The sequence below is a fragment of the Balaenoptera physalus genome (assembly GCF_965194825.1).
Source record: "Balaenoptera physalus genome assembly, chromosome: 5".
Lineage (NCBI taxonomy): Eukaryota > Metazoa > Chordata > Mammalia > Artiodactyla > Balaenopteridae > Balaenoptera > Balaenoptera physalus.
In genome coordinates this window covers 31,591,279-31,614,392 of record NC_138884.1, presented here as the reverse complement: position 1 = coordinate 31,614,392, position 23,114 = coordinate 31,591,279, and the positions used below count along the sequence as shown (strand labels likewise).

At 41.7% G+C, this 23,114-nt stretch overlaps 1 protein-coding gene across 4 annotated transcripts in view; it reads left to right on the top strand.

Annotated features, from left to right (window-relative positions):
- Positions 1-23,114, top strand: part of ZNF827 (zinc finger protein 827) — a 205,260-nt gene that overhangs the window by 6,848 nt on the left and 175,298 nt on the right. For all 4 annotated transcript variants that reach the window (XM_082463290.1, XM_082463291.1, XM_082463292.1 and 1 more), the window contains exon 1: positions 1-23,114. This exon is cut by the window's left edge. In XM_082463290.1, coding sequence (XP_082319416.1) covers positions 23,072-23,114 — 43 coding nt within the window. In that variant the 5' untranslated portion in view covers positions 1-23,071.

Genomic DNA, 23,114 nt, shown 5'->3' with positions numbered 1-23,114 from the left:
AAGCCAGAAGACTTCCACTTTTGATCATGAAGGGGTAACGGTCACCAGACTAGCCCTCCCACCATAAACGACTAGAAAACTGGACAAAACATATGAATCAACATCAGCTGGACACTGGGCAACTGTCATCCCTAGGAGGAGTAAACCCAATGGAGGCCGAGCTTTCTGCCTGGAGACATTTACTGGACCCTGGTTCTGGCGGGAAACCCAAGCAAAACACTGAGCTGAGACAGACTCAGGGCTCACAGAGGCAAACTCCTGACCTCTCTACCTTAACTCTGCTGTTTTTTCCAAAGCGCAAGTCACCACCTGTCATTATAAGTTTTATTTTTTTCATTGTTGTTATTTTCTGTCTCCTTGTGACTCCCTCTTCAGGAATGTAATCTTCATAAGGGCTGCACAGAGATACTATCTATTTTATTCTCTGTTATATCCCTAAAAGAGTGTGTGTAGTAGGTGCTCAGTAAGTATTTTTGAAAGATTGAAACAAAAAGGGAGTAGGTAATGAGGAAATAATGTCAGGAAACAGACAACTCTTTCAAGAAATGTGTAGATGAGGGAAAAGGAGAGATAAGTTGGAACCACAACAGTGTCATAGAGTTTCAGGAAGGGTATTTTGTAGAGAAAAGGGCTCTAAAACATGACCATATTTGAGGGATCCTGGTTGCATATGGTAGCAGGCTGATGGGCTGTAACCTCTGAAGATCCCGCTAAGGACTGGCAGTTGAGATGTTCAGTAGGGATGAAACTGAGGGAGAGTTGGGGGGTTAGAATATGACTAGAGAGAAATTTCACAACTCAAGATGGTGTGGGTTGTCTATTGCTACATAACAAATCACTCCTTAAAAAGAAAACCAAAGGCCCAAAATGGAGTCAGTTATGCTCGGCCATGCCACCAAACTGGGGCTTCATACCTAACCTAACTGAAACTTCAACCTCCCCCCAGAAATGCAGTCTTACTGCTCAGTCAGGAATTTTCTGGTCAACATCAATGAAGTAATCTGTCACGTGGGCATTCTCCAGCCCCCAAAGGAGGATGAGGTCATCTGCCACGTAGACCCTTTCTGTTCCCTGTAGGTAAGTTACCTAAGCCGGAAATTATCTTTTTTGTTTAGGACTTCTTTGTGTTGCCTTTAAAACCCTCTCCTTTTCTATAACCCTTTGGAGCTCCTCTCTACTTGCTAGATGGGATGCTGCCCAAGTCATGAATTGTGCAAAAAAAAACCAATTTAATCCTTAAAATTTACTCCATTGAATTGTTTTTTTTAGCACATCCCCCACTTTAGTGGCTTTAAACCATAACGATATATCATTTCTCATGCTTCCGCAATTTGGGTTGGGAAAGTGTCCACGGTGGTTTCTTCACCGACATGTCTGGACCCTCAGCTGGGATGGCTGGAACAGCTGGGGACTGGCCCAGCCTCTCTCTCTCCATGTGGGCTCTCACATAGCTAGCTTGAGCTCCCCCACAGCATGGTTGTCTCAGAGTAATCAGACTTCTTGCTGATTCCTTGAAGGGAGGAAGTAGTAGCTGCCAGTTGTCTTAAGGCCTGGGTTTAGAAGATTCCAATGTCTCCTCTGCCACACTCTATTTACCAAAATAAGTTTCAATGCCACCTCAGATTCCAGGGAAGGAGAAATAAATTATACTTCTTGATGTGTAAGGCAGCCTGAACCTACGGGGAAGAGAAACTTATTGGGAGCCATTTTTGGAGGCTAGCTATCCTGAAGGCTTAGAAAGGAACATCCTGCATGACAATGAAGTCCAAGGTTAAGATGAGGCCACATCAGTGGCTGAGTGGAGATTATCATCCCCAGAGCCTAAGAGGTCAAGAGCCTGAAGGGTTTTGTCTTCATTAACGGGAATACCAGAATACCAATGGATGTTGGCATTCCATGGAACACAGATCTGAAGTCACTGGGGAAGAAGGAAGCTTTCTCTAGATGAGACATGATGGCGGAAAGGATGGAGAGAGGCTGGCATAAGTGAATGGTAGACTTCAGAAGAGAAAGCAGTGGAACTGAGTGCAATTAGCAGAGTTCAGGGAGGGGATCCCCTCTTCTCAGCCCATAAGCAAGAAGAGTGGCTTCAGCCGGAGAAATTTAGTAAGAGAATTGCATCACGACAGAAATCCAGGTTTCGGTTGCATTGATGAATAAGGGACCAAATTAAAAATGTAAACAAAATAGAGGGATTCCCCATGGCAAAAGGCAGATGGCAGAAAGATGCCGTTGGGTAAACAGTAGTACTGAAATCCTGCTAATGGAGGTGGGAATAGATTTGCAGGGAGAGTATTGTCTAGGGCGGTATAAGAGGGATACCAGGAGGGAAGAAGTTGAACATTAGCAAGTAAGATGGAACTATTTCTCTTGCTGGCATTCATCCACTCAAGGGGGGAGAGATGGTGGATGTTATCCAATCCAGATTGGTGTCAAGATTTTACATCCTGGGGGACTTCCCTGGCGGTCCAGTAGTTAGGACTCTCAGCTTCCACTGTAGGGGGCACAGGTTCAATCCCTGGTTGGGGAACGAAGATCCTGCATGCCGCGTGGTGCAGCCATGCTCGCTCGCTCTCTCTCTTTTAAGTAAAGGAAGGAGGTATAAGAAGTAAGACATTCTGCGACATTTTTGTTGGCCAAAACAAAACAGAACTAACACAGTGTTATTTCAGAGGTTTACGGGTTCGTTTGTTTGTTTGTTTGTTTTGGTTACACACCTGAGCCCAAGGATTACCAAGTATTTTACACACATTCAGCTCTCTTACTCTATAACATAGGTCAGCAGAAAGCACAGCTCCTAACCTGGCACCTCCCCCCCACCCCACTCTCTAAAAGGAACACACTTACTGATTTTTAGTTTTTGCTGCTTTTACAATATTTTAACTTTGGAACAGAAAGTACACTTTTCTTTTTCATTAGGAAAAAAAGAGGACGGCAAGGAAATAGGGTGGTTGCAATCTGAATTGAATTAAATATTTTCTTATTTATTTTGTTTTGTGTTTTTCTTTCTCCTCCTAAGAGGCAAAATACACCAATTACGGTTCAGTAGAACTTGTTACTCAGTGGGAACAACCATTCACAGGGTTGAAGAGAAGAACACGGGCACGTCTGTCTGCTCAATCTGGTCTTCAGTGGCCTTCTGCCTTAGAGCAGGCAGAGAGGTGAGTGGACCTCTCAATTCTGTGCAGCCTATGATCCGACGTACTTCCCAGAAACATGAACATTCTTGCCCCTCTGGCTCCAGCACCATAAAACTGGAAGAAGGCAGGTTTGCTCGTGTGAGTGGGCTGTGGCTACGAGGGGACCTAGGTGAGCATCTGTTTCCTCTCTTTACTAAATAAGACATAATAAAATAAGACTTCTGAATGGATAAGGAAGATGTGATACATATATACAATGGAATATTACTCAGCCATAAAAAGGAATGAAATATGCCATTTGCAGCAACACAGATGGATTTAGAGATTATCATACTAAGTGAAGTAAGTCAGACAGAGAAAGACAAATATCATATGCTATCACTTACATGTGGAATCTAAAAAAAAATGATACAAATGACCTTATGTATAAAACAGAAATAGACCCACAGACATAGAAAACAAACTTCTGGTTACCAAATGGGAAAGGGAGGGAGGGATAAATTAGGATTTTAGGATTAACATATACACACCACTATATATAAAATAGATAAAAAATAAAGTCCTATGGTATAGCACAGGGAACTGTATTCAATATCTTATAATAACCTATAAAGGAAAAGAATCTGAAAAAAAGATATATAGATAGATAGATAAAACTGAATCACTTTGCTGTACACCTGGAACAACTATATTTCAATTTCAAAAAAATAAATAAAATAAAATGAAATAAGACACCTACCGAACTCTCTTGCCTAACACTTAAGCCTAGGCAGAAAGTTATCTGGCATTGACCCAACTTCTCTGAGGCATGGAAATGACTTACTTAAGATAATCCAGTCAGAAGCAGCTGTAGAAAAACCACCTACTCCGTCTATACAGCAGCTTTCCCCGGGGACAGATTCCTTCCCTTCCATGAAGAAAGGTAATTCACTCCCCATCCACACCCACACCCAAGTCTCAAGGTCGAAGCCGGGTTAAAACAAAATTAATGTCTTGTGTGTGCATGTGTGTGTGTGTGTGTGTGTGTGTGTGTGTTTAATGTTTTAGTAAAATGAACCTCTACCTCTTCACTCCTTAGATCATAGGAATTGCTTACATAACAGGGCACAGGAATTGTGAGGAAGGGAATCTACTTTTCCTCCATAATTGCTAATGATCTTTTCTCATTGTCCCTGGGGATTCCAGTACTTCGAATACTTCCTTGCAACTTCTTAGTTCAAGTCCTGACCTTTGATGCCAAACCAATCCATTACACTTTCTTTCTGGAGCCAAGAGTAGTGGACGTTTGTTTTCTGGCCACTCAGCGTCCATACACCCTACTTCCTGTAACTGTGGTTTGGGGAGCCCCAGTGCACTCATCCCTGCTCCCTGTGGCTCCAGGGGCACGCCTACCACCCTCCCCCACACCACGGGTCACTCCACGAGGTGACCCAGGCCTACGAGCACCGGCACACTCCTCCAAGGCCAAAGGTAAGTAAATGGCCAAACCAAAGGCAATGAAATACAATGAGACCTCGGGGATAACTTCTGAGAAAGAGCCCCTCTTACTTCCCATGCTGGATTTGAGAGGACAAAAAGGTTGGAGCAATGCCTCCATTTTACTACAATGCGGAGGCTGCCATGAAACCACTCCAGTAGGAGGAGGGGCTGGGAAAAGACAGCAGCACAGCCCAGCGAGCTGGCAGAGCTCAGAATCCAGGAAGCCTGAAGTAAACTTATCCTCGGACTTTTCAAAGAACCACTAAGTCTCCTTTCTCCTTAAGAGAGAATTTTGCAACCAAAAGAGTCATACCTGCTACTCTGAGCATCATTCCAGAGACCTGTTTCTAGATATCTGTGATATTTATAAGCTCGCTTTTTTTGCACACTAAATGGTTCTCGCATCCGCCAACAAATGTCCCCATTTTGTTGAAGCCGTCTTCGTTAATTCTGTGCAATCTAATGTTACAGCATAAGCATAAGCATAAAGCATAAGCTCTTTACACTTTTACAGAATCTTCTGTAACTTTCTCTCCTTCGTGTTCATTCACTTTTAATTCATCAACAATTTATTGAGTGCTCAGCACTTGTTCTTAGAAGTCATGAGGTGCACAGCAAAGGGAGCAAGCAACAAAGTGAAAAAGCAACCGACGGAATGGGAGAAAATATTTTCTAACTGTCCGAAAGGGATTAATGTCCAAAATATATAAAGAATTCCTACAACTCAGGAGCAAAAAACCCAATAGCCCAGATAAAAAATAAACTAAATACTTAAATAGACACTTCTCCAAAAAGACATAAAAATGGCCAACAGATACATGTAAGGACTCTCAATGTCACTAATTATCTGGGAAATGCAAATCCAAACCACCATGAGCTATCATCTCACACCTTTCAGGATGGCTATTTTCAAAAAAAAAGCAAAAGATGACAAGTGCTGGCAAGGATGTAGAGAAATTGGAACCCCTGAAAGCTGGTGGTGGGATTGCAAAATGGTGTTGCCAGAATGGCAAATAGTATGGCATTTCCTCACAAAATTAAAAATAGAACTACCATATGATCCAGCAACCCCACTCGAGGTATATATCCAAAAGAATTGAAAATACTATCTCAGAGAAGTATTTGTACACACTCATGTTCATTGCAGCGTGATTCATAATAGCCAAGACATGGGAGCAAACTAAATGCCCATCAACAGATGAATGGATAAAGCAAGTGTGTATACACATGCAATGGAATATTATTCAGTCTTAAAAAAAGAAAGAAATTCTGGGGAATTCCCTGGCAGTCCAGTGGTTAGGACTCTGCGCTTTCACTGCCGTGGCTGGGTTCAATCCCTGGTCGGGGAACTAAGATCCCACAAACCAAATGGTGTGTCCAAAAAAAACAAAAAAAAACAAAACAGAGAGAAGGAAATTCTGCAATATGCAGCAACACAACAACACAGATGAACCTTGAGGTTATTATGCTGAGTGAAATAAGCCAGTCACAGAAGGACAAATATTGCATGATTCTACTTATATGAGGTATCTAAAATAGGCAAATGTATAGATGGTAGAATGGTGGTTGCTAGAATCTGGGAGTGGAGGAAGGACAGAAATGGGGAATGACTAACCCATGGGCATAAATTTTCAGTTGAGAAAGATGAGTAACTTCTAGAAACCTGCTGTACAACATTGTACTTATAGTTAATAATACTGTATTAGACACTTAAAAATTCATTGAGGGTAGATCTCATGTTAAGTATTTTTACTACAATAAAATGCAATTGAAGGAGGAGGAGGAGAAGGAGGAGAAGGGGAAGAGGAAGAGGAAGAAGAAAAGAAGAAGAGGAAGAAGAAAAAGAAGAATGAGGAGGAGGGGGAGAAGAAGGAGGAGAAGAAGAAGGAGAAGAAGGAGAAGAAGAAGAAGAAGAAGAAGAAGAAGAAGAAGAAGAAGAAGAAGAAGAAGAAGAAGAAGAAGGAGAAGGAGAAGGAGAAGGAGAAGGAGAAGGAGAAGGAGAAGGAGAAGGAGAAGGGGAAGAGGAGGAGGAGGAAGAGGAAGAAGAAGAAGAAGGGGAGAAGGAGGAGGAGGAGGCGGCATGAGGGATGAAAACCTCAGCTTCAGCAACCATGCATAATTACAGAACAAGGTGGTGTGATTGGGAGAGGGAAATGTACAAGGTGATGGATAGCCCAGAGCAGAGGGCCTGGTTGGAAGAGCTGGGCGCTCCCAGCATGTGTCCAGCTTTTCTAAGATCTTCTGTAAGGTTGGATATTTGATCAAGAAAGCCTTTTCCTTCTTCTTTCATGCTCACTTTTAATTTTCTTTCTGTCTTGGACGATGAAGTGTTTGGAATCAAGAAGGCACAAATTCATTCAACATGGACAAACATTTATGAGCATCGGATGTGCGCCTGGCACGGTGCTGGGCCCTGGGAACAGAACACCTAGTGTCACACAACTTACATTCTAGTGGGAGATACAGACCACAAACAAGTAAAACATAAATAAATATCTAATATGATGTCAGCTGCTTATAAGAAAAGTAGAGCAGAGTTGAAGGATGGAGATGATGGGCAGGAGTTGAGGTGTGGGGTCTGTGTTAGATGAGGTGATGAGAGAAAGCCTCTCTGAAAAAATGTCATTTTTGCAGAAACATGAATGTAGTTGAGGTTATATGCTGTGTGATTATCCGGGGGAACAGCATTTCAATCAGAGGGAACAGCAAATGCAAAGACCTTGACAAGGATGACTTCTCCATCAGACCCAGTAGACACAGGGACACAATACTTTTAGGGGCCCGTGAAAACGTCTTAATTCCTTTTAAAATCAGAAGGAAAAAATAAACTTTCAGATCAAAGGAACTATTTTAATGTATAACATTATACATTCATCCTTCTGCCAACGCAGTCATAAAATATAATCTGAATGTTTTTTAATGGAAGAACGTGCCCACAAAAGTCATGATGCAACCTTGGGCCCTGAAGAAGGAAACAGCTGGGCTTGTTGGAAGAGAAGCAAGACTATGTGACTAGACATGTCTGAGCGGAGGGAGGGGAACCAGAAGTGAGTTCAGAGAGGTAGGTTAGGTCAATAGGCAGGGAGAGTTTCGAGTCCTGGCTTGAAGTTGGGAGTTGCAGAGTGAATGGCTAAAAGGGAAAGGAGAGGCAAAGCAAAAACTCCAGCGCTCAGAGTTTTTGACACTTTGTTGAAGTCTGCAATTGCAACATTGAACATTTCTGGCCATTTCAAGCAAGCTGCTCCCATTGACTTTTTAACTTTTCACCAACAGCTTCTTATGGGCTACCAACTCCACCTGCATCTTGAGATCAGCCTCTGCTACGTCTAGGCTTGTTATTTTCCTTCTGCCCTTGTACCGGCTTCATTGTGGGGTAGAATAACTTAGAATGACGTTGAAGTACTTTGTGATATTCAAATGCCATAAAGACGTGTCTTGCTGTCATTATAGTGAATAATAAGAAGTAATAATGCCTCCGCCCAGGGATGGACTTTGGCTGAGAGACAAATGACCTTTCTTGCTGGCTCGTCTGCCTTGTGTCCGTACCCAGCACATTCAGGAATCTCTCAGCCACAACCAATATTTCAAGAAGGATTTGTCACAGTGTGTTGTGAACCCATAAAGTTTATGACACTGCTTGTAGCTGCTCATTTACTAATACCAGTGATATTTAAAACTCCTCATAGCGAAGGCCTGGGCCACTTGCTGCCTCGCCCCTGTGCTGTCCTACATCCTGTTGAGACAATTGAGGTCACCTCCCTTCTCTCGTGTGCACACTCACATTGAAAATGACCTAGTGGAACCGGAGCCTGAGCCTGGCCAGCTGGGAACTCCCAGCATCCCCCAGACCTTTCAAGGTCCTTTGCAAAGCGGGCTGTGTGAGCGAGGAAGCCTTTTTTCCGCCTTTCTTCTTAGAAGGAAATACATTGGGATGCCTTAAAGTCTGTGAGGTCAAAAGGGCTCACGGATTTTGTCAGAGCGTCTTTAGAAAGCCACTTTTTATTACATTCTCCTGGATGGGCAAATAGCAAATTAGAAATAATATTTTAAAAGTCGCTGTATTCTAGGGTTAGGGAGGGTTTTACAGGAAGGATGACAATTGGTTTTATTGAGTCCGAAGGGGAGGAGGAGCCCTGTTGGAAATTTCAACTTTTAAACTTGCAAGACTGCCTTTATCTTTCAGTAGTGAATGTGCCAGGAAAGGGGATGGCAAGGTGTAAGGGAAAAAAAAGTTTTGTTTTGGCATCTTTCAGTGTCTCTCCTCTTGGAGACTCATCTGGCTGCTGACGGACACAGCTTCTAGAAAGCAAAGTCCACGGATGACCCAGAAAGCCCCCTTGGGGGTCTTTTTCAACTGCAGGTTAATTTACAGTGGAAATGCAAATCCATCCAAGCTGCAGTTCCAGAATTCAGAAAGAAATTAAAGTATTGCTTATACACGGGCTTTGAAAATGTCTGATCAGGGAATAACAGTCCTGGATGTCTCCTTTTCTCTGCTTCTTCCCTTCGAGGTTAGCCAGCATTTGCAAATAAGTGAGCCAACTTCTGAGGCCCAAAAGAAAATGAAATAAAACCTAAAACACTTGAGTCATGTAATCAGAGGCAGCCTCCCAGAGACTGCAATAGATCAGGGGTGGTAATCTTCCTGCCCCCCCCATCCCCTCCCCTCTCCACCTTTTACACACCCACTACGTTCTGGCCTGGGTGCAGGGCCCAGAGAGACTGGAAGGGCTCCAGGGGAAAGTAGCAAAGATGTAAAAAGGGAATCTGGGAAGTACCAGGGCAGCTCTCTGCCAATATTTGGAGAATAGTCATGTAAAAGGGCAGACCTGTGCAGTATGGCTTCAGAGGGCAGAAGAAAGAACAGAGAGTGGAAATGCTAGGTTTCTTTTCACATTTTTTACTGTAGTAGAATGTATACAACATAAAATTTACCATCTGAACCGATTTTAGGTGTACAGTTCAGTGGCATTAAGTACATTCACGTTGTTGTACATATTGTCCGTGATCCATCTCCAGAAATTTTTCATCCTCCCAAATTGAAAGGCTGTACCCACGAAACAATAACTCCCCGTTCTATCCTCCCCACAGTCCCTGGCATTCACTATTCTGTTTTCTGTATCTATGAATTTGATTACTCTAGGAATCCCACATGAGGAGAAGCATACGATATTTACTACCCCTTTGTGTCAGGCTTATTTCACTTAGCATAATGTCTTTAAGATTCTTCCATGTTGTAGCATGTGTCAGAGAGTCCTTCCTTTTTAAGGCTGAGTAATATGCCATTTGTATGTATACACCGTCATTTAACCATCAGTGCAAATTTGGATTGTTTCCACTTTTTGGCCACTGTGAATAATGTTGCTATGAACCTGTGTGTACAAATATCTGAGTCTCTGCTTTCAATTGTTCAGTGTATGTACCCAGGAGTGGGATTGCTGGATCAAATGCCAATTCTATATTTAATTATTTGAGGAACCGCCATATTGTTTTCCACAGTGGCTGCACGTTCACACCAGAGTTCCAATTTCTCCCCTTCCTCACCATTACTTATTATTTTGTTTGTTTGATAATAACCATCCTAATGAGTGTGAGGGAAATGCTAGATTTTGACTGACTCTACAAAAGAACTATCTCACAGTAAGTTTTGTCCAGTTAGATAGAGTCTTCCTCATTATTTGGGATGATCAAATCAGAAGTTAGGCTAGGTAAGTGCTAACCCACTCCCCACGTGGAGAGTCTATAAATCTGTGATCCACCATGGTATTTGAGGGCCTTATTTATTTTTTGGTCTGATGTACATAAGATAAGAACAATGTATGACTTGCAATGATTTATTGGGGGTTATGTGTATATAAAGGGGAGATTGAATACTGGTGATTCACAGATTTGACCTACGATGTAATTTGTTTGGCATATATGTCCCACTGCTTAGAGATTTCACAACAAAATTTAGATTTCCTGCTTCTCTTAAAAGATGGGAAGACATGTGCGAAAGGGTCCATAGTCCCTGGAGTAGAGAAACAGGAGGTGGCCTCACTGCTCTGTTCAACTGTGTGCTACCCACTCCCCACCCCCAGCCCCTGCTGTTCATTTAGACAACCTCTCAATTATAAATGAACTGTGAATTTAGGTGATTTATGTACTTAAAGAACTTTCAATAAGATACAAGCTCTTTGACCAAAGCATCTGGAATAAGAGATTTTATCACATTTATCATTTTTCCTGAGGTTCATACATTCAATTATTTTGTTTTGTTGATTTTTAAACAAAAGTAACTGGATTAAAACCTAAGGTGTTACCATTAGAGCCTTTTTACTAAAAGGACGGTAACTTGTCATTATATTTGTTTCATGACAGCAGGGACCACGGTTCCTTTATCACACTGTATACCCAAAGCATAGGTGGCCTAGGATGATATTAGCCATTACTCTGCATTCAATGTTATTATTATTAATTATTGCATATGTTTTGTGGCGAGTTGAATGCTTTGTCAAACAGAGTAACTAACAGAGTGACAGGTACTTGAAATAGTGTATAATTAAAAGCATTCATTCATTCAAAGCACATGGAGACTGGACTTGTCTTGTGACCTTAGTTCTTTCAAGAATAAGATTCCAACCTAAGACTTGGTTAAACATTATCAAACTTTGTATATGTGGGCTTTGTTTTGTTTGGGTTTGGGAAGGTTTTCTGGTATAACATTCCTTCTCTGAATTCAGAGAAAGTCCAGGTTTATAAAATAAATTTTATTTTTGATATTATATTTTTAGATTTTGTTTGCCTACCTGTTTTAGACAAAGAGAAGTGTTAAAAGGGAAAGGGTAGTCCTCATTCAGAACTACACTTTTTCCATAAGACTATAACATAGACTTGTAAGTAATCCAATGTGGGTTATGATTTATGTCAGATGAATGCCAAATAATACTGGGTCATTTATTTTGTTTCGGGCACAACGATGGGGGCGGAAGAGGGAGAATAGGTTGGTTTAAAACAAATCAAATCTTTTATTGAAAACCTCAATAAATGTTTTATAAGTGAAATTTATAACTGAATGAATGCCACAGTGCCTAAAATTCCTACTATTAAAGTTGCTGCTCTGGGATAAAGCATGGGGAGTCTAGAAAGCAGAGGTAATATATTCAAACTTTTCCTCTAGTAGCCAAAGAAAACGAAAACTCATCCTCCGGGAATCTAGGGATAGAGCCTGAAGAGGTTTCCGGGAAAAATTTCTTTGAGACCTTGCATTTTCACTTAAAGTGCACTTAGAGTTTGGACCTCATAGCATAGTCTGTGCCATCAGGAACAGTTACTATGCTTAGGGCTTCACACACTGGATTCATTTAAATCCCAAGCCAATGTCCTAGGGTAAGGACAATGCTGTCATTACCCCCACTTTCCAGGAGAAAAACCAAGGCACCTGGTATATCCAAATATATCTTAATAAAAGTATGTTTTAAATTATTTAAAAGTTAAATTACATAACTCTCCGCCAAATATTTGAGTGAAAGGAGCATTCCAGAAAGACAGATATGTTTATTCTGTGATATCTTGTACTTTCAGGCTACTTTGTGCGTATCCCTATTGGAAAAAACACAAGTCAAAGCTATTTGTACTGCTGAAGACACTGGCATAGAGTGGCTAATATACTTAACTGTTCAAAATGTTTAAATTTTAAATTCAAAAGAATCTTTAATTATGACAATATATTTTAATAATGCAGACAGTAAAAAAGAAAAAAATGAACAGCTCTCAGTATTCCATTGGCTATCATTTTGGGGGGAATAAAAACAGGAAGACACCTTGGGAGGTGGGGGAAAAAAGGAGCAGGTATATTTCGAATGAAGAAAGACTATGGGCTCCACCTGTCAGGAGAGGGTAGGTTTTGGGAATTCTCTGGTAGTCCAGTGGTTAGGACTCTGTGCTTCCACTGCAGGGGGCACGACTTCAATCCCTGGTCAGGGAACTAAGATTCGGAATGCTCATTGGGTGGCCAAAAAAAAAAAAGTAGAGGGTAGGTTTGGTGGGCAGTGCGATAGGTATTCCTGGGCGCTAAAGGGAGCAGCACTGCTGAGAGGGTAAACGGGCACCAAATATGTGGAAGTGGGGGTAGGAGAAAAGACAGAAGATGTAAGGAATGGGTCCTGGAGAAAAACATCACCCACTTGGCAGTTTTGTTTAGGTCACCCCAAATTTATTCAGAGTGGAACTGAGATGGTCCTAGATCGTGAGGGCCAAAGACTTTCCTTTGGGCAACTGATTCTGCTTGCTTTCGTTTTTTTTTTTTTTCCATCTACTATATTAGTCAGCTGAGGTGGCCATAAAAACATACCATACACCGGGTGGCTTCAACAACAGTTTATTTTCTCACAGTTCTGGAGGCTGGGAATTCTGAGATGAGGATGCCAGCATGCCCAGGTTCTGGTGAGGACTCTCTTCCTGGCTTGCAGATGGCTGTCATCTTGCTGTGTCCTCACATGGCCTTTCCTGAGAAGGAGAGAGAGAGAGACAGAGAGAGACAGAGAGAGAAAATGAGAGCTTTTTGGTGTCTCTTCTTATAAGGGCACTAATCCCATCATGAGTACCCCACCCTCCTGAACTTATATAAATCTAATTACCTTCTAAAGGCACCATCTCCCAATATCATCGCATTGGGGGTTAGGGCTTCAACATAGGAACTTCGGGCAGACAAAATTCAGTCCATAGCATTTACTAATTATGTGCCTAATATTGGGTCAAGGCTTATTATTACCTCTCACGTAGCTTCGTTCCCTGTTCTCAGAGTTCTTGGCTGGCCTGGAGAATTTCTATACTTTAAAGGAAAAAGAAAACTCCTCCTAGTTTCATGGGAAATAACAAAGAAGTGTTAACTAAAATAAGCCCTGGAGTTCTGCAAACTCTACACTGTCAAGGATAATATCTCTGTTTGCTCACTATGGCATTCCCAGTGGCTTGTGCAGTGTCTGGCACAGAGAAGCACTCATTAAATATTTGGCGAATGAATGAAAGGAGCTTGGATCAGTCTACATTCGGGCCGTGAACAAAATTCACCTCAGATGATTCAAATGAAGAGCCTTTAACCAAGGGACTAGTTATTGGGGTGTGGGTGAGGTCATGGGAATAAATGAGGGCTGATGAGGCATCCGGAGACTGGCAATGATGGAAGGCCATTACCACGTCTAAGGCTGAAAAAACAAGGGGAGGAAATAGTGTATCCCAAGTCCGGTGATGTCTGAGCTGTGCTCAGAAGCTGTATTCACGGAGAGACAGCGTCACAGCCAGAGACAAGGCATCAAAGCAGGGAGGGGGAACGAAGAAATATCCCTACCCCTCTGCCCTCCTACTCTTTTCCCTCGCACAAGTACCTCCTGTTGGCTGGCCCAGCTGTACATCAAGCCAGCCAGAGAGCTTGGCTGATGCAGTCACTAGAGGTCAGTTCCTAAGGCTCAGAATAGGGCGGGGAGGGAGGAGAATGGAGGAGGCAAAGGTGGAAGAGCCAGCGCAATGTGACCTCAACAAGGCACAGTGAAGTCCACATCCATTTCTGCTTGTCTCTGTTCTGGTTACTTGCAGAGATGACTTTGCTCTCTTTAATAATGTAACAATGGATGTCTACGTGGGAGCTCATACTTGTCTGTCAGGAAACCGGAAGCAACATTTCCTGGAGAGACTACCAGGGCATCTGTTTTGCCCCTTCTCTCCTAGACAAAAAGCCAGAGTCTCTTACGTATAGAATGGATGGACAACAAGGTCCTCCTGTAGAGCACAGGGAACTATATTCAATATCCTAGGATAAACCATAATGGAAAAGAACATAAAAAAGAATGTATATATATGTATAACTGAGTCACTTTGCTGTACAGCAGAAATTAACACAACATCGTAAATCAATTATACTTCAATTAAAAAAAAAAAAAGCTGGAGTCTCTTGGCCTCTAGGGCATGAGGCCTGACCCATCTGTTCCTCGGGTTTCTGCTGGATTGATGGAGGGAGATAACTGGGGCTGAAGGAGAACACTAGTCATCGAATTATAATGTCCATAACCGCAGGTGAAAGGGGCCTTGAGCAGAGTCTTAACTGGGTGTGCCTCAGTTTCCCCAGCCATTAAGTGGAAAAAGAAGTGGGTCAAAGAGTTGATGTGAAGATGAATTACACAGCCCTTGATATAGTATATCCTTCTCCTCGCCGTATGTCACTGTGTTGATCTCAGACAGAAATACTGCTGGAGAAAACATTTACATTATGCAAAAGGCAAAACAAATCTTATGGACACCCTACAAAAAAAAAAAAGGCCATCAACAACCTAACCTTTCTCTAAAACAACAAACAACCTGGCACAAACAGAGCTTGCACCTCCTGGGGTGCAAATTTCTAGAAGCATGACCTTTGGAAATTCAGTAATTCCTGCGATGCCTGTAGTCTGTTTTTAAGGACATCTTTGCCAGGAGCTGTATGGCAGCCAGTTCCCTGAGTCCCTGGCTTTCCCACAATACAATGTCCCGGTGCAGCTCCTCCGTCAGAGTGTAACTCCACACGAACTTGTTAATCCATTCACCAGAGTCTGTTTACTGAGAGGACACTTGCTGAACCAGTTGGGCTTCAGATGCCAGGACAAGTGTGTGTATTGTGGTTTAGGCTTTCTGTTTCTTCCTGCTGTTTTGAGCAATTAGTAGGTATTTTTTTTGGTCCTGAAGTTCCACTTTCCCCATTGTTCTTGAATGCAACGTGGAAGGGGGATGAGGTTTCAGAAACTGCTGCTGTAAGAGAACCTGTTCTTCCAACGTGAAAGTGACCCTTTGACCTGCCATTAGGGTGCTGGGTTGGTGACTCATGCTTTCTGCTTTTAGGGTAATAGATTTGCACCGGTACACTGACCTCCTTCCAAAATATCTATGACCCTCACTGAAAGACTTCTGTAAGACAATTAGCCAAGGCCAAGTGTACCACGGGCTAACATTGGAATGGGATCTGAAGTTGGGCTTCATAAGCACTCTTTTCATGAAGGTATAAACATTTGATTTTGAAATGTCTGCAATGTTTCTGCTTAGAAGTGTAATACTTCCTCTCCTCTGCTTTTATTTTGAAGATTTCCAATTTTTTTATCAACAGTATATTCTCAACGGAGTCTATCTCTACGATTTGTGAATTTTTCTTTGTAATTTAAAAAAGTTTCAGGTAGACCCCATAACTACCCTTTATTCATATTTAAAAGGACCTTCCAGAAGCTAGTAAAATAATATCCAACCTATGCTGAGTTTTCCAGGTCCAATATTTAAATGCACTCAGTTCTCTCATTTTGTATGTTACTAAATCAAACGCTTCTAAGTTCTGGTAGGTTTACTTAAATCCAATAGGATGAACAAATATGCCTTCACATTATCCTGTGTTTGAGCTCTAATTTTCTGGAATAGCAGACAGTCACTAGTGAGACTCAGCTAGAAGAATCGCCCAATGTCTCAGTCCCTCTAGTTTTTCGTCTGTGAAATACAGGGCTAAACCAAGTGATCTGCAAGGTACCTTCTAGCCATAAAGTTCTGTGATTCTAATTTGAAGCTCTATTTTTCCCTCTTTATTAAAAATATTAAAGTACAAGATTAAGTGATGTAAGAGGGAGAGCATATAATAGCTAATTCCCATGGCATTATCATTTGCTGTTTTATATAAAAGGACTTGTAATCCAATGAAAAGGCATAGCCAACTGCTCAATAACCATGAAGACACAGTTGGAGCTCAGGGTAACTTGGTCTTTCCTCTAATGAGATACCTAACTACATAAAGTCTGGCAAAAAAAAAAAAAATGGATGGAGGCAGATCGGTGTGACTACAGACCACAGAGATAGGAATCATGGAGGAAAGAGTATAGGGAAATCCACAGAAAGCTTTTTGATTGGTTTCTGTTCCCATTTTATTTGCTGATCACCAGTAGTCATGAATTGGGCTGTGTTATCATTCTGTTTTTGGTTATTCTTACAGCCACACAACACTATAGTCTAAAGAGGGAGTTGCTTAACCTGTGAGTTGGATAAACAACCTTACCAGGATACCCCGGGTGGGTGTCCCATAGTGGGAGAAGAAGATGGGGAGTAGAATCAACAAAGGGAAAGATAGACATTGTAGAGACACTGAATCAGAGCCAGAGAGGGGCCGTGAGAGAAGCCACAAGGCATGAGGGGTCTTGCAAGAAGAGAGCGGTATGATTTGAGGCAGGTCAGAGGGTGACTGGGTCAGGCAGCAAAGAAGTACATTAAGAGACCAGACAAATCAGTTGGAAAAATGCATGAAAGTGGGAGCAGCTGCTTAGGGGAGTTTTTCATCCATGTAGATAAAAAAAACAAGGCCCAGGGAAGCTACATTGATAGAGATGTTAAGAATCCCAGCAAATGAGGCTTGGGAGACAGGAGCTTAAGACTCAGTTGGGGTTCGAGTTTGGAATAAATAAGGAGGGACTGAGTGATCCAATCATTACAGCTGACAGGAAGGTAGGGAAACATAGATCATAGAGATTGGAGATCAGGAACTTACCAAATCTAAATACCACTTGTGCTCCGAGATGGTGTTGAGATGAAGAACTATGCGGGAGAAATTTAAGGGAAAGATCCCAAGCACAAGAGTTTGGATGGAAGACCTCCAAAATGCCCAGAAACGTTACCTTCACCAGGTTCTCTGTCAGGTCACAAGCTTGTCCATCCACAACTTTTGAAAGCATGGTTAATCCAAGTTGTGACAAAACTTGCTGATCTCAGCCAGGCCCTGGCCTCCTAAGAACACATGTACAGATGACAGCAAAAGCCTCCCCCCCTCCGTACATGATGGCTGGTCATCGTCACCAGATACTGATTTACAACACGTGAGGTCCAGGCCAGGAGAGATGCCAGACCCATATCTCTGCCTTGGGACAGGCACTCATTATTTAAAATGTCAGATGTGGAGCGCTTTGGGGGTTAAGAGCGTCCCTGTTTTAACTCTTGAGGCTAATAGCTCAGGCCCTGGGAAAGAGAGAGAGCTGGTCTTCTTGTTCTAAGGGGTCTGAGGTCGGAAGAGGGTTGGGCCCTCTGTTCAGAGGAACTAGCCTCTCCACATGGCTGGACAGCCTGTAGCAACAGTACTTAGTGAATATTCTACTTGCCCTCTGTGACAGCTCATTTTATGTGTCAGTATGACTGGGCTAAGGGATACCCAGATAGCTGGTATTATTTCTGGGTGTGTTTGTAAGGGTGTTTCCAGAAGAGATGAGCATCTGAATCCATAGGCTGAGTAGAGAAGACTGTTCTCACCAGTGAAGGTGGGCATTGTCCAATCTACAGAGGGCCCAAATAGAACAAAAAGGTGGAGGAAGGACAAATTCACTGTCTCTCCTTGAACTCTCCTCTTCTCCTGACCTTGGACACTGGAGCTCCTGGTTTTCGGGCTTCTGGACTCAGACCAGGACTTATGCCATTGGCCCCCACCCCCCACCAATTCTCAGGCCTTTTGACTTGGACTGAACTACACTCTTGGCTTTCCTGGTTCTCTGTCTGACAGTTGGCAGGTCATGGGACTTCTTGGCCTCCATACCCTCATGAGCCAATCCTTATAGTAAATAAGTAAATAAATGAATGAATGAATGAATAATATTTATTTCTCTGAAGAACCCTGAGTAATACATCCTCTCTGCATCTCATAAGGAATCTCATCAAAGAAGCCAATCTTGGGACACACAAAACCACCTCTCAGTTCCTGGAGATAAGTGGGCTTCATTTTTTGAGAAGTGTACCAATATTTACAATTGGATTTCGAGACTAGTAAAACACCCACCAAAGTTCTTTTTTCTCTTTAATTGTATCTCAATTGATTTCTAGGGCAGTGTTTCTCAAGCTTTTTGGAATCAGGACTCCTTATACTCTTAAAATTATTGAGGTCCCCAAAGAACTTTTGTTTATGTGGGTTATGACTTGATATTTACTACATTACACATTACAACTGTGGAATTTCTAAAATATTTATTTATTAATTCCTATATAAATAACAATAATGAATACAAGTTAACACATTTTTATGAAAAATAATTATATTTTTCAAAACAAAAAATTTAGTGAAAAGAGTGGCATTGGGCTACATTTCTGCAAATCTCTACAATGTCTGGCTTACTAGAAGACAAGCTGGATTCTCATACCTGCTTCTGCTTTCAATCTGTTGTGATATGTTGCTTTGGTTAAAGACATACATAAAGAAAATCAAGCCTCACACAGATATGTAGCTGGAAGAAGGGAGGAACATTTTAGTAGCCTTTTCAGATAATTGTAGATATTTTTCTTTGACATACCACCAAAACTTGGTGAGTGCTAATTTCTTAAAAGTTACTGACAGTGTGGAATTTGAGACCACGTCAATGACTTTCTACACTCTTACATTAAAATCCACTGGTTTATCTTGTACTTGAAGTAGATCTTTACTACAGCATGATCTTGTAACATCATGTATTGGTCATTTGGAAAATATTGAGCTCCACAGTTCTTCCAAAACGTTGGCACAATATCAAAAAGTCACATTCATTAATATCACTATGAATCTCATAAGAAACATATGTAAGTATCAGGAAGCTGTTAAAGTCACAGTGATGGATACAAGTTATCTAAAATTCTAATTTTCACTTCTAACTACAAATATTATCATTGCCAAAAAATACCACGAAATGTTTTCTTTGAAGTTACAGGCTCACTTCATTCATTTTTGGAGAAATACCCAAGTCTGAATAATCATAGTTTGCGTGTCAGTCTTTCTTTCAAGTAAAAATAATATTCCATGGAAAAAGCAGCTATATCAAACCATCTCACGAGCGATTTTCCTTGAGATAACAATGTACTTCAGTATGCAGCAGAAGTACTTTCTATGTACCTAACATTTTGCCACAAAGAATATTTAAAAGTCTTGCACTCAAGGGTCGAGATTTAATAAAATTAATAATTTTTACTGCTCCATCAAGGACATCTTTAAATGAACCTTTCTTTGTTTCTTTAAGCGAAGATGAGAATGACTACTAATACTTTTTTGGTGCCATTGCCTTGATCTGAGCTGCTAAGGTGCCACCATTTTATTCCCATTGCTTTTAATCATCAGTGCAGTGTCAACACAGATAAAAGAGCAAACAATATTTTGAAAAGAGTTTTGACCTCAAGGACCCCTCTAGAGCCCACACGATTCTAGGGGGGGCGGTGCTCCCCTACCACCCTTAGTAGTACTTGGGAAAGGATAGAATTACTCCTGTGAGAGTGAGGGTTTATGACACATTGTCTTAGAATATATAATTTTGAGAAAATCTATCTTAATCTTACATTTGAGAGGTGACGGAGATGGAGGTGGAGAGAGTACTATAATTATTAAGATAAAATATGCTTTCAAAAGCTTGGGCCGTGGGGGTGAATCAAATAGAATATTCCAAAATAATGACTACAGTCAACAGTAATCCAAGTTCATGGGTACGTGCATCCAAAAGGCACGCGTTCCCCAAATCATTTATCCACTTGATTTTGAAATCCATTGTAGCAACCTCCAGCTATTTACCTTCCTAATATTTTAGGTTCGTCTATCATTAAAATTAGCTTGTGTTCCCTAAACATCTAGGCATTGAGGGTGAGATGCCAGTGCCCTTGAAGAGTGCTTTGTAGCAGAGAGAGATACTAAGCTGAGATTGAAACAGAAGTTGTTCTGTCCTTATTTCCATTTTCTATTGTTGTGTACTACCTCAAATAATTTTTGGAAAGAGGTAGAGGTATGAACAAATTCAATTAAAAATGCTTTTGGCTGTTGATAGAACACCTATATAATTAAACGTTGACAGCATTTGCCTGCGTGCCTTTAAAAGGTTGCAGGAAACGTACTCTACTTTGAAGAAAGGCTTAAAGTGTGTTTTCAATTATAGTGTACTAAGCACTGGAAAGAGTCAGCAATTCAGGAAAAGGTAGTGGTGTATCTGTGCAGAGTAATAGCCCCCCATATCCCAGCTAAAGGCTCTGAGGGAGCGATGGTGAAGTGTTGTGGCCGTTCTGTTGACCTTGTGTTAGGTTTAAAGATGCTACACACTCAGGGCAATGACTCTGTTTAGAACGGTAGGCTCTGATTTATCATTCATATACTAACTTCACGTCCAATGCTACTGACAGTAGTCAAAATCATGGCACCAGTTGAGTTTGATCTGAGTTGGAAGATAGTTCTATTTCAAATTGGAACTCTGGGAAACTTAACTACCAGTTTACTTAAGCCAATATTCAAGGAAGAGTTGGTTTAAGCGTAATGCTCCATTTCAAACTTGACTGCTCTCTGTTTGGTTTTAGATTGAATCCAAGCAGGTGTTTCAAAACCTGCGTCAGATAGCATTACCTGTCACTGGGAAGCTAGATCTTTCGGGGGAGGTGGCAGAGAGGGTTTCATCCTGAGATTTCACTATCAATGAAAAACATCTTTCGGGAGATATAACACTCTTTAAGCTTCTCCAATGAAAGTGTGCAATGTGAAAGCTTATTGTTATTTTTGAAGGGGGTGTGTAGGGATTTAACTCCCATGACTGTCTTGAACACCACTCCAGTTGTGAGAATTCAGTCAGAACCTCAAAGAGGCATTAGCTACCCGTGTAAGCGTATGGAGTGTCATTTTAATGTTCTGTATCTTTGCCGTGCCTCCACCTTCTTTGATGAAAAAGTCTATTTTAAAATTTGTAAGAAAATATTTAACATAATAAGATGATGAGTCAGAGGTTTGAAAAAGCTAAAAAGGAAAGATGTAGTTAAATAATGCACCTTTTTTATTTTTTAGCTACATCTGACTCACGACATATAATGTATTCGGCTAAGTTCAAAGTTTTCTCTTACAAAGAGAGTTTTATGAAACAACTCTTCTTCAGACTGTTTTTTACTTCAATTATAGTAGCAGGTTTTGGAGTTTAAATCATTAACAACCTCTGAGTGAACTTTTATCCAAATGACTGCAAGTCGCAAAGAGAACAGTCCTCTTTCACCAAGTACCTTTTGTGCTGGAGTGAGACCCGTCCTTTTCTATTTTTCCCCTTTATGTCTCTCTTTGAAGAAAGATGTGTGATTTGTAAAGTAATGAAAGTATGTATCAGTTAATGAAAACTGCTATATTGAGCTCACAATGCAAACTGGAATTGCTTCAGGGTAAGCTTCACATACCTGCATTAAAGCAGGGAAAAAAGTAAATTTCAGAAGTCAAGATTGCTGTAGGAGTATCATGTAGCAGTTAAATCGACCATCAGGGGTGACCTAATCTTATTTTTCCCCCTTTGTCAAGGAGCTGTAATTTTCATTTAGGCAGCCTTTTCCAATTTTAACTCCACTGGACACTCCAAAACGGGGCACTTATTCCATCAACCTAGTTATTGATTTCACCATATGTTATTTTATTTTATTTTATTTTTTGTTATTTTTATTGTAATGTTTTTGGAGAGTGCGTGGGAGACTGTCACCTCCACAGACTTAAGGTGAATGGGTGAGAGAGTAATTCTCTGAGTGCCAAAACCCTGAAGAATTTATGTAGTTTAATCAACAAAAGAAAGTTAAGAGAGAAACCTATTTTCTCTCGAAAAATCAGTAAGAATAATGAAATAATCGTTGTTTCAAGAGTGGGAAAAACTTTTTTTCCCCCTAGATCTGGCGAATAGCGGGATAAATTTGAAGAAGTCCATCCCACCCCCGCACGCGCGCCCCCCATTCTTTCCAGACAGAGCGGTTGCAAATCCCAGCCTGAGTCCGCCCTGGGAGCCTTAGGGCACCTTCCTCTTTGCTCTGTGTGTGTGTGTGTGTGTGTGTGTGTGAGAGAGTGTGTGTGTGTGTGTGTGTGTGTGTGTGTGTCTAGCTCTCGCTCTTTCCTTCAGTCTGTGCCTCTGTGTGTGTGTGTGACAGAGAGAGAGAGAGCGCGAGAGGAGAGAGAGAGAGAGAGAGCGAGAAAGAGAGCGAGCGAGCGAGAGAGAGAGAGAGAGCAAGAGAGCGAGCTGTGAGCTGTGCTGCCGCCGCCGCTGCCCTTTGATCCCGACATTAGTGTTAGGGGCTCGGAGACACAGAGCGCGGCCATAGACACCGACGCACCGGCACTCATTTATTTATACCTCCCATCACACACGCGAGCATAGGACACACACACACTCACACCTATTAGATCCGTTTCCATTGAAGAATATTACGCTCGGGGACAAGCCAGGTGCACGACCAAAAAATTAAAAAAAAAAAAAAAAAAGGAAAAAAAAAAAAAAAGAAAGGAAAGAAAAGAAGAAAACCCCTCTTCTGGCTCCAGGAAACAAGCTTCAACCCATTGCACACACCGGAGAGAAGGGGTTTCCCCCTGCCCGCCCGCGCGCCCCCCAACTACCTCCCCTCTCCTGCCAGTGTCTGCCTCTCTGCCCCCACGGGGGTTTATTTGATCTCACATTAACCAAGGAGGAGAATGTGAGAAAAGGGGGAAAATGCCCAGGAGGAAGCAGGAGCAGCCCAAGCGCCTTCCCTCAC